The following is an 11,152-nucleotide window of genomic DNA, read 5'->3' on the forward strand; positions in this document are numbered from 1 at the left end:
TTTTTTTTTTTTTTTTTTTGACAAAGGATAGGAATTAAAACTCACTTGTCCATGAGTGTTTGTCACCTGAGCCCCCTCTTTAGTGTAGAGCATTTTCTCTGCAAAACCTTTTTCATAAGGCACCTGTGGCTTTTTGTCAAAGTCATCTGTTGTTTTGTTTTCATTTATTTTTATTTTGTGTACATATGCATGAAAGAATGGGTTGTGGCAAATGTTTAAGACGTGAAATTACTTCTGAATAGGACCATATTCAAGTTTAGACCGTTTGTTCTGCAAAACCTTTTTTGGTCAAGGCATCTGTTTTTTATTTGTTTGTTTTTTTGTGCATATATGTATGAAATAATGTGTTGTGGGAAAACATTTAAAATGTGGAATTGCTTCTAATTAGATCTGTTAAATTATGCATCTTTAGTCTTTGAGTCTGAAATAATCAGTTTTACAGATAATGCTGGGGGGGAAAAAAGGTAATGTCACTATGATTTATTTTTATAATGGCTAATCCCATTTAGTTTGATATAGCCAGAGGTGATTAATGTCAGGGCTTATTCCAAAATAAAATTTACAGCGATGCTATGATTTAGGCAAAATGTGATTTGATTAATCTCTAGTATATGGCTTTTTGTTACAGATTAGTCAGAGATAATCATGTTTTATCGGATTTGTCCATCCATGATCCGGCTTTTAGCACCTGAACGGACCTATCAGTGCCCTCTCGACTGAGTCCTTTTCATCCGCTGAGTTTTTTTCCACAGCTGTCCACAAGAAACCCATCAAGTCTGAGCTTTGATGGATAGAAATAATTGTTGCCTAGCAACACTGGTTTGAGATTTGTGAATGCCAATGAGGCTTTACTGTTCATTCATTGCAACATGGGAATGATAGAGGTTAACCATTAATTTTAGGCACAGTTCAGGCAGAAACATCTGCTCAATCTCCCATCCTACAGTATATCATAAGCACACTAGGTGAAGTGTTGCCTGTCACGCTGTGACGAATTCTGAGATAATCCACAGAGAACATTCGCTGCTTGATTTTCCATTCTTAATGACAGCAGCTTGATTTAAAAACAATTATTGACGCATTTTATATGCTGAAGCTAATTTTTCATTGATTCAGCAAGTAGTGCTTGGGATTAAACCAAGATGTATCTGGGCTGAGCACTTCTGGGGTGTAAACACCTGGACAGTTCCCAGGGTCTATTTTTTGATCATGTGATAACTGACTTGTTGTGACATTGCTTATTACTGAATGTACTATGCCTGAAAACAGTACAGCTACTATTAAATGTCACATAATTTCCGTGAAGTGCAAAGGACAGCATTTCCATTGATGTCAGGTTTACGTATATATTTTTACAGGTTACGGTTAAAACAACCTCACAGGTCAATAGTCACATATGTGTCTCTTTTCACAGCAACACCTTAGAATCAGAGGTAGCCTACTTTGAAGAGTAAATAGAGGCCTTAGGGTGAAGCCAGTATGTATAGCATTTATTCATACTGCATTAAGTGGATACTTTAGGTCGGAATGGCACTTCTGTTATTACTTAGCTAGCAAAAGCCAATCAGAGGAAACTAGCCAATGACAACCTCAACAACCCATTATTTTACGGTCTGGACTCACTTGATAGCAGGGCAGTGATTGCAGCGCCATTTAAGGTCTTTTGCATAAGCATGTAACATTGCATAAGGTCATTGCTGTAAACTGTTCTTTAGATATTCTTAGAATTTCCTTTAAAAATATTGTTAATGTGATATATTTAAGGAATATTGATACGTGAACCTTAAATAGCCCTGAAGTACCAAAATGTACTGTAAATTAGTGTTGTTTATTATTTCTTATGACAATGAGATAAGTTAAGAAATACGTTATCACAGACAATATGAGAGAGGAAATACATTTTTGTCTTAGAGGGATAGTTGACCCAAAAGTCATAATTTACCCTCATGATTCCAAACCCCAGACTCTCTTTTTTTCTCTCATTTTGAAAAACGTTGTTTTGGACCCCACTGACTTTATTAGTATGACAGAAAAGTAAGAAAATCATTCAAGTGTGAAACAACATGAGGATCAGTAAATGATGACGATGTTCATTTTTGAGTCAACTGTCCCTTTAAGAAAGCACACTGAAAAGGAGGTTATAATATTTATTCATGTGTTTTGTGTAACTGAATTTAATGAGCTGCATTATAATAAGAAATGGGCAGAGATAACAGTAATGCTTCAGTGAGTTTGTGAGTGAGGTTTTGTGTCTTTGTGTGAATGTTGACAAGCCCAAGTTGAGCTGAAGTGAGAGACCGAAAAGGAATAGTTCACCCAAAAATGAAAATTTGTTAAAACTGTACTTACCCTCAGGCCATCCAAGATGTAGATGAGTTTATTTTTTCATCAGACCAGATTTGAAGAAATGTAGCATCAAGTCACTTTCTCACCAATGGATCCTCTGCAGTGAATGGGTGCCGCAAGAATGAGCATCCAAACAGCTGATAAAAACATCACAATAATTCACAAGCAACCCTCACATGTCCAGTACACCATTTAATATCTTGTGAAGTGAAAAGCTACAAGTTTGTAAGAAACAAATACATTAAACTGTTCCTTCTGGCCAAAAAAAAAAAAGAGTCAATGATCCATAACACTTCTTCCAGTGAAAAAGTCCATCCACATGGACAGCCTCTCACATCAAAATCCTCTAACACATTTGTTTAGAACTGATTTTGCTCGTAAATGTTTGATCTGATTTAGACAAGACAACTTTTTTTCTCTGAAGAAAGCAATATTATCAGTAGAGAACTCATATTTTAACCTGGAGCAACAGAGTTGTGTGTATTACTTGTGGATTATAATGATGTTTTAATCAGCTGTTTGGACTCTCATTCTGACGGCACCCATTCACTGCAGAGAATCCATTGGTGAGAAAATCATGTCATTTCTCCAAATCTGTCCAGGTGAAGAAACAATTTCATCTACATCTTGGATGCCCCGAGGGTGAATACATTTCAGATCATTTTATTTTATTTTTTGGTGAACTGTTTTAAGGGGCATACAGGCATTTACTTTTGCCCACATACAGCATACTTTTTATTCTAGGTTAATTTAATATTTTCAAAGATATTTTTGGTCAGTTGTGTTTGTTGTAAAATCCATGAGACATCATAAATAGAATGTGTATAGTTTAAGGCATTGCTTGCGATGTTGAAGATCCCATGTTTCATCTACATCTGTGGATAATTTTTTATATTTACCAACTGAGATGTTTTTCATTTTAAAATCTGCATGATTTCATTTGCATGTGTTGTACATCTGACAGAAAAATACGAGGCCAACAATAATTTGATTTGAACGGAAATTGCAGTTCCAGTCACATAATTGAATGTTAAGTCTGACAATCTAGTCATGGAGAGTTTACATTTTTATGTGGGCATTTGTGTCATTGCAGTATTTTTGTTGTGTTTTTTTCTGGACTGAAAAAATGCACAAGCCACGCCAATGGGTTTCTCTGTCTATTGTTCTGTGTTCCACCATGCGGCCTGTGGGAGTTTAAAACATTGATTTTCATAATTTGTCTCATTTGCAGTAGCGAACAGTCTGGGAATGTTTTTTTTTTCTTAAGTCAATATTTGTTGAACATATTAGAAAACAAACTGTTTTTTAGGTAAAGGATTATTTGCAGCATGCCAAACACCTGATGCTCACCGGTTGTCCTTGTGTTTGATAGATCGCTGTTTTGAATAAGCACTTAGTATGAACAGCAATTCAATTGTATTTCAGACTCTCTATTCCAGTAGAGGCCATGATGTTATACAATGCAGGATCCTAAAATAGAAGAGGAGTGTATGTTATCTCCACTGGGTCAAGTGTTGACATAAGAGCATGAGGCTGAACATGGGCTGGAGCTGTTTACACTAATCAGCCCTGTCCTGCTAAGCTCTTTTGCTGACTCTTATGTCAAGAGACCATTGGTTCAGATTAACATTCGCTCATTCTCATCACATCTGACTCGGGGCTAATGCTGGATGCATTTGTTTGTCTTTTTGGCCCCAGGCACACAAGCCAATGTGTCTTGGTACAGAAACCCAGCTGGTACATCTAGCCAAATAGAAAGTGTACATAAAATGTGGAAAATTAAAGAAATATCAACAAAGAAAGTATGTTTTATATTTTATAGTCTGTAAACAAAACAAAGAATATTAGAGTGTTTTATAAGAACATTTCTACTTCAAAATGTAACATTTAATTTAAAGAGTTGCCGTTTCTTTGTAATATTTGTGAAATGTACCTACGTTTTCTGAGTGAAAATTGTTTCTACACCATTTTTGATGCTTTACACAGATCGATTCCTGCTTTACATTTTATAGCTTCATAAGTAACACATCAAAAGTAATTTTTTTACTCAATATTGTTGTTTTATTTACCAGCACATTATTAAAACAAGACAGATTTACTTGAGATGCAAAATGATATTTTAAGTCTTGTTTTCAGAGAAATGTATCAAAAATTGAGGTATCAAAAATTAGTTGTATGCTTAGAACAAGAAAATCAATGAATGCCATAGCGGTAAGAAAAATAAATTCAAAGGTTTACGGGCAAGTTTACTTTTCTTACTCCATTAGTAGATATATATTCTTGGTTTAATCATAAATAAGACTTAATATCTCATGTCGTTTTGTATCTTGATTTAAGATTATTTAAACAAGATTTATAAAGCTGGAATTGGAATAGAATAGAATAGAATAGAAAATTGAGTTTAGAATAACGTGGGTGAATAATTCATGAGAGAATTTTCATAAAGCACAAAGCTTTTGCAACGTCATGCTCAAACAAGCCAATTATATTTCACTTGCAACTGCAATCACTCTAAGTGAAGTTATTAACGTAATTTCGGGAGGAGTACGCCCATCTAATCTTCCAATTAATATCCAAGTATAAAAACAGCCTCTTACCACTTATATAATCTCTCTGAGCCCTCCATTGCAGACATCAAGCCAAATCTGTTTACCACTAATGCTAAGATTATATGGGCACACAAACTCGTGAATGTTTGTTAGCGCTCTTTAATTTATTGCCCCTTATAAATTACTTCGTTGATAACCCACTTCTCTATATGGAGTGATGATTTATTGTTGTTGGAGGGCAGGAGGGAATGGTAATAAATGGCTGTTCAGGCTCTTCCTCTAGACGAGCTTTTACATCCATCTTCTAGCTGAGCATCCACCCTGCATCGGGGTTCCATTAGCTGGATAGTTTAGTGAGGGTCAGGACTGCGTTTGCAATGGTATGGGCCTGACATGCAGGAGTTTGACCTGGACACTCATAATCTCATAAACAAGTGTGAATTTTGGCTGTTTTTGTGTCACTGAGTAATCTGTGACAAAATACAGTGTCCAAGGGATGATTTAGAGGAAATGAGCTGGAATCCATTTGATTGGATTTTATGTTTCCGGATTATTGTTATGAAATTCTCATACATTGCAGCTTCTCCATTAGCATGATATCTGAGTAACATTTAGAGGATGTTAAACCATAAAAATGAAATCAGGCAAAGAGGAATTTCCCAAACATTTACTATCAGTTTATTTTAAACAACAACTGTACAAAATACAAATACAAAACATGTTTTAAAACAGCAAGAAAGGCTATTTAAACACTAATAATGAGCAAATGTTACCACCGCACACTTTTTTTTGCTTACATCACAACAGCTGTACATTTCATTCACTAAAGTGTTCACTGATTATGAGAAGAAGAAAAAACATAAGTGGGCAGTTCAAGTTGTGTTAGGTTTAAAATGTCACATCACAATCTATGTCCATGTAGATATTTTACAGCAGCCAAGTACTGAAAACTACAGATAGAGAGCTGAAACGTGTTGTTTTTTTTCAGGGAGAGAGATATCAAAACATATTTACAGCAGAATATAATTCTTAAATTACCTTCCCATCCATTTTACCACGATGATGCAAAAGGTACAAACATCCAAAATCACAGATTATCTTCATCTCCTTCTTAATTTTGCAGTTTATCATCTGCAAAATTGAGCTCTGCTAGGAAATCTCAGTGCCAGCGTGAGCATCAGACAGATCTGTGAGAAAACAGCCTCAGCTGATGATGCACACAATATATATGACAAAAACAACACAGTTGTTTACTCTATAGTTTTAGACTGAAAATTTTGGAAAGTGGGAGTGAATCGTGACTGAAATGCTAAAATTAAGGGCTTGAATATGTAACACCCTTAAATTTAGTGTCATGGCTCTAGGTGTACTATGGTATTTTAAGCCTCATAATGGTGTAATTTTATGCCCCTTTGCAAAAGAAAGAATCATTGGGCAGGATATTTCTCTACAATTGTAATATTGAGCTTACAATTGAAACAAATGAGAGCCAAGAAGTAATCAACCGTCCAATTTTTCAGATCACAGAGACTGAAAAAGTGACAACTGTTCCTGGAACAGGTTTTCCAGAGTGATTATTTGGCCGTGATGCAGCTGTTGCCACAGTGACCACTGGCCATCGCTTTGAGTCCACAGGTACAAATCTTCTGACTGGAAGTGCCAAAGAATTCACCCCTCAGCTCACACTAGGGCTGCATGATTTTGGAGGAAAATGTAATTGTGATTTTTTTCGGATAAAAATTGTGATTTTATTTTGGCAAAGCGAGGGAGCCAAATGGAGCAATTAAAGGTTCTCTTTTCTCTTTAAACAGCCAGCTTATAAGTGCTTTTCATTACAGTTTGGGAAGATGCTTGGCGTGTGGTTTGTTCTCAAATGCACACAGCCACCCAAACTAAGCAGATGCAGAAATGCGTTTGTGTAGAGAAGCTTTTACTGCAAAGCAAGCCACTTTGAGATACTGAAAACACTGTCACAAGCTGCTCACGTGTAACATAACACAGTGCCACACTTGACACAGGCCATTCGGGACACGCCACTCGCAAGTGTCTAGTTAATTTTCAATGGGAGATATGCGGAAACTGGCAAAATGTGACAAGTGGTGCTCGTGCACTCAAAATCCTGCCTCTTTCGTGGGTATGGCTCTTGAAACATGCAACGCTTGTATTAATTGAATCAAATCGCAGCCAAATCACAATTGCAGGTTTTATTTCGATTAATCGTGCAGCCTAGCTCACACACTCAATCACCTCCAAATCAATACCGTCACTGAATCATGTTCAATCATCCATCCAATTGTCTGTCAATCCTCACCCATGATTGCTTCAGGAGCATTACTTCACCTTCACAGACTGGATAAGACCTATTTTGGTCTTGAGCTACTATATAAGTCTAGGTTATGGATAAGTTATGAATAAATCTGCTTTGTTTCGAATGTGTAAATGATTGTCAAAATGCTGTTTCCATGTGGCGGCCAATCCAATAGGCCACTGAGGCACTGTGAAAGTGCAAATTAAGCACCCTAGTCAAACATACAAACCAAGGATCTAAACACTAGCCAATGTGTCTTTACAAGCTAGTGAGGACTCTTTAAATGACAGCCTCTTCCTCTCGGGCAGAAGCTCTTCGGCGGCTCTGCGGATGTCGTCTAGCTCTGTGGTATAGTGGTCTGGGCTTTCTCCATTGGAGGTCTCCTTGATGACGCTGTACGTGAGGGCCACGCTATACGTGGGGGGCTTCTCGGAGCGCTGGGGACCACAATGGCAGAGCTTGTGGAAGGCAGCCCGGAACTTCTGAGACATGGCATTGTAGATGATAGGGTTGATGGCGCTATTCAAGTAGATGCAGAGACGGCAGAACAGAAGAAACCAGGTGTCCAGATAGGCCTTCTTGAGGAAGGAGTTGACCACGACCAGTGTCCGATAGGGCATCCACAGCATAGCGAAGAGGATCACCACAACTGCCAGCATCTTTGTCACCTACAGCAAAGAGGATGACAGAAGTTTTCAGTTATGTATGTAACTCTCTGCTCATAATGATTGATTTTTTTTTTTTTAAACAAAACTCCTCTTCAATCTCATTTTAATAAATCTATAAAAAAATGTATAACACATACAGTATTTATTATATTATATATTATTACAATCCTCAACTGTTTGTTAAATATAGGTAAGTTTTGAATTTATTGTGTACCATTAATACTCAATTTTACAAATTTATATTGCTGCTTTAATACTGATTATTGTGTAAGGTTAATGTATTTGAATATGAGTGGCTATGGTTTTCTTATTAGAGAGGTACCAGCATGCTCATTTTAATTTCTCACTCCATCTTGGCCTTTTGCAACAGTATAAACATGATTGTCACGGTACAGCTGTTGTATTGTTTGCCAGATTAACCATAAAATGTCACGGTTCATTTATTGTAGAGATTTGCTACATGGGTTTAAGACTAATTTTATAAAGGTCATGAGAGGTGTATTTTCTCACCATGTTTGGACAAGTCAAAGAGCCCTAGGGCAACAACAACACCACAAGTGCAGTCGCTCCGAGTTTATCAGATGCTGTCTGGCTTCACTATTTATCTGGACCTTTACCTGCTCGAGGCTATGTGAGCATCACAACACATAACATTTCTCAAATAATCAGCAAACGCCTGTGTTCTGGATCACAAATGTTTCCCGCACGTCTAATCACCGCAACACAGCTACAGAATCTAGACAGGAGACCAGCGTAGTTCGATTCCCGATGAGCTTAAGAGTCATTTGTTCGGGAATCGAACTACGCTACTCTTTAATGTGAAGTATTAGAATCTCGAACGAGTGACTCTAATGATTCGGCTCTTTAAAAACATACAGCGCAACCAGTGCAGTTTCCAAATGACTCTAATGAGTCTAATGAGATTCAGAATCTCGAACGAATAACTCTTGAGACTGTTCTTTTTAAGTGAATCGCGAGATCGTTAGACTTAAAACAAGTGTAGTTTGTTTTCTGAACTCGTGAAATGAAAGTTTAGTCTCGTTGTAATGAGCGTATAAATTGAATGAATTCAATTTTCACTTTTTTGTATTGATATGTCTATTCAATTTATAGTTAGGAAGAAATGTTTGAACTCCATGTATGTTCCCTCTAAAACGTCTTTTAAAAATCATTAAAAAGTATTTGTATAACATTTTTGCAAGAATTGTGGAATTTATTTTTGATTGTTTAGATTTGCTGTCCTGTCCGAAGGAACAAAATGAATATTATGTATTCATTCATTCTAATATTGTTAATCAATAAAACCATCATAAATGGAACAGTCAAGAAATCGAAACGAGAGATAACGATAGGCTACCCGTTCCAAACCAGTGAATGCTAGAACTTCCAGTAGGTTCGCAAGCGCAAAATTACGCACAGAAGAAAATTCACTTCTGCATAAAATAAACCAGATAAAATCAGCACTTTACCTGTCTCCGAGAAGCAGCTGTTGTGCTGCTGGAGGAACTCCTGGAGTTCCCATGCACGGACGACTCCTTTTTCCAGTTTCTTCGACTTTCCTTGGGATCCGACGGGAGTGGGTTGAGGAAAAGAATCCTTGCGATCAATCCGTATAAAACAGTGGCCAGCAAAAGCGGGATAACGTAAAACACGGCATAATCTGTGAAATATATTGGCAAATACAGGTTTCTAGATACTTTGTAGGCGCATGTCACGAGGACAGCGTTCTCATAAACGTCCTCTTTCGTGTCGGAAAGATAAAACCACATAACGCAATAGAGGGACGTTAAAACCCAAACGAGAACAATGATCTTTTTGGCTCGGGAGAGGGTGCACATAAATTGCGCTTTTATCGGGTGGCAAATGGCGATGTAGCGTTCAATGGTGAAGGCTGTGATGGAGCAGGAAGACGCGTTGATGCCCAGGTACTGAAAATAAGTGATGGAGAGGCACCCAGCGTATCCGTACACCCAGTGGCCACCGAACAGACTCTCGGTGATGTTGGGCAGCCCGGCTGCAGTCAGGACCATGAGGTCGGCAACTGCCAGACTCACCAAATAGCAGTTAGTTGGGGTACGCATGTGCTTGGTCGTTAAGACCACAAGAATGACCATAACATTGCCAATAATTCCAACTCCACAAATAAGAATCACTAATAAGATGCTAGCGACCTTGTATTCGATACTATAATCAGTCCATATCGTAGCCTGAGTCCCGTTGTTACATTTTAATAAAGTGCTGTTCTCCATGCTCCACTTGGTTTTGTTTTCTCTTTTGCGAAAAAAAAAAAAAAAAAAAAAAAAACTTTTTAGCTTTTTAGCTCTCAAAAAGGTCATGTTTCAACATTCCAGAGAAATAAAATTCCTTCAAGTTAAAATCTGTGCAGTTTTAAATGTCCTTCTGGAATAAAACACCGCTCACAGCAGTCTTTAGATATCAGAAATGAAAATTAAAGCGTTTGCGTTTGGTGCAAAGCCAAGAATGTGTCCGTGGCAATTTGTGTGATAGGCTATATAAAAATTCTGTCCCTGGCGTGCATAACTGCAGAGAGCTGACAGAGGTGTTGCACCGCCCAGGTCTGAACAGGCTGATATGGTCTCTCAAAAACCCCTGTAACCCTAATACGAGACCGCGAGCTTCAGTAAGGGCAGGTTGTGCGGTGCGTAATGCCGCAGCAGCAAGCAAGAGAGAAAGTGTATCCAACACACGGTCTGTTCGATTATAGGTTTCTTGGCTAAACTGCCACAAAAAAACAAAACAAAACAAAAAACTAAATATAGGCCCATTCACATTCTAATTACAGTGTTCCTCTGCAATATGGTGTTTGTTTAAAAGTCAGTTTGCTTTGGGTATATCAGAACTGATGGTGCTTGCTTTTAGGCTGTTTGTTTCAAGGGTTGTGATAAGGTTACAGATTGATCCAAGCCCAGGAAGACTGGCCAAGTTTGACTTCACCCGCAGAATGCAGGAGGTTACACCCGAAGGAGAGCTATTATTGACACCTAATTGAGTCTACTGAGGACGCACAGGTCTTAATAGTCTTCAGTGTATTTATGATGACAGAAAAATCACTGTGATTCATCTTTTGAGTTTTGTGCCTTGAGCTATAATGTATAACATTACAATTGTTATTTGACATTGTATTTGTACAGGTCAATTGAAATTAGATTTTTAAGGTAGTGGATAAAAAGCTAGTTTTATCTATAAAAACGGCTTTAGATTTGGAGCATTAATGTCCGTTCACACCAAGATAATTATACCAAACGATATAGGCTACCAAT

The 11,152-nt window shown here is 37.5% G+C and overlaps 1 protein-coding gene across 1 annotated transcript; it reads right to left on the reverse strand.

Moving 5' to 3' along the window:
* Nucleotides 1-6,677: 6,677 nt before the first annotated feature.
* trhra (thyrotropin-releasing hormone receptor a) lies at nucleotides 6,678-10,158 on the reverse strand. The gene is made up of 2 exons (XM_016509307.1): nucleotides 9,341-10,158; nucleotides 6,678-7,871 (listed from the first exon to the last, which is right to left on the reverse strand). Exons 1-2 carry the CDS (start codon nucleotides 10,118-10,120, stop codon nucleotides 7,440-7,442), a joined length of 1,212 nt encoding a protein of 403 aa, XP_016364793.1. The 5' UTR covers nucleotides 10,121-10,158; the 3' UTR covers nucleotides 6,678-7,439.
* Between the last annotated feature and the right edge of the window lie 994 nt (nucleotides 10,159-11,152).

Source organism: Sinocyclocheilus rhinocerous, unplaced genomic scaffold (genome assembly GCF_001515625.1).
Source record: "Sinocyclocheilus rhinocerous isolate Xijiao unplaced genomic scaffold, SAMN03320098_v1.1 scaffold222, whole genome shotgun sequence".
Classification (NCBI taxonomy): Eukaryota; Metazoa; Chordata; class Actinopteri; order Cypriniformes; family Cyprinidae; genus Sinocyclocheilus; species Sinocyclocheilus rhinocerous.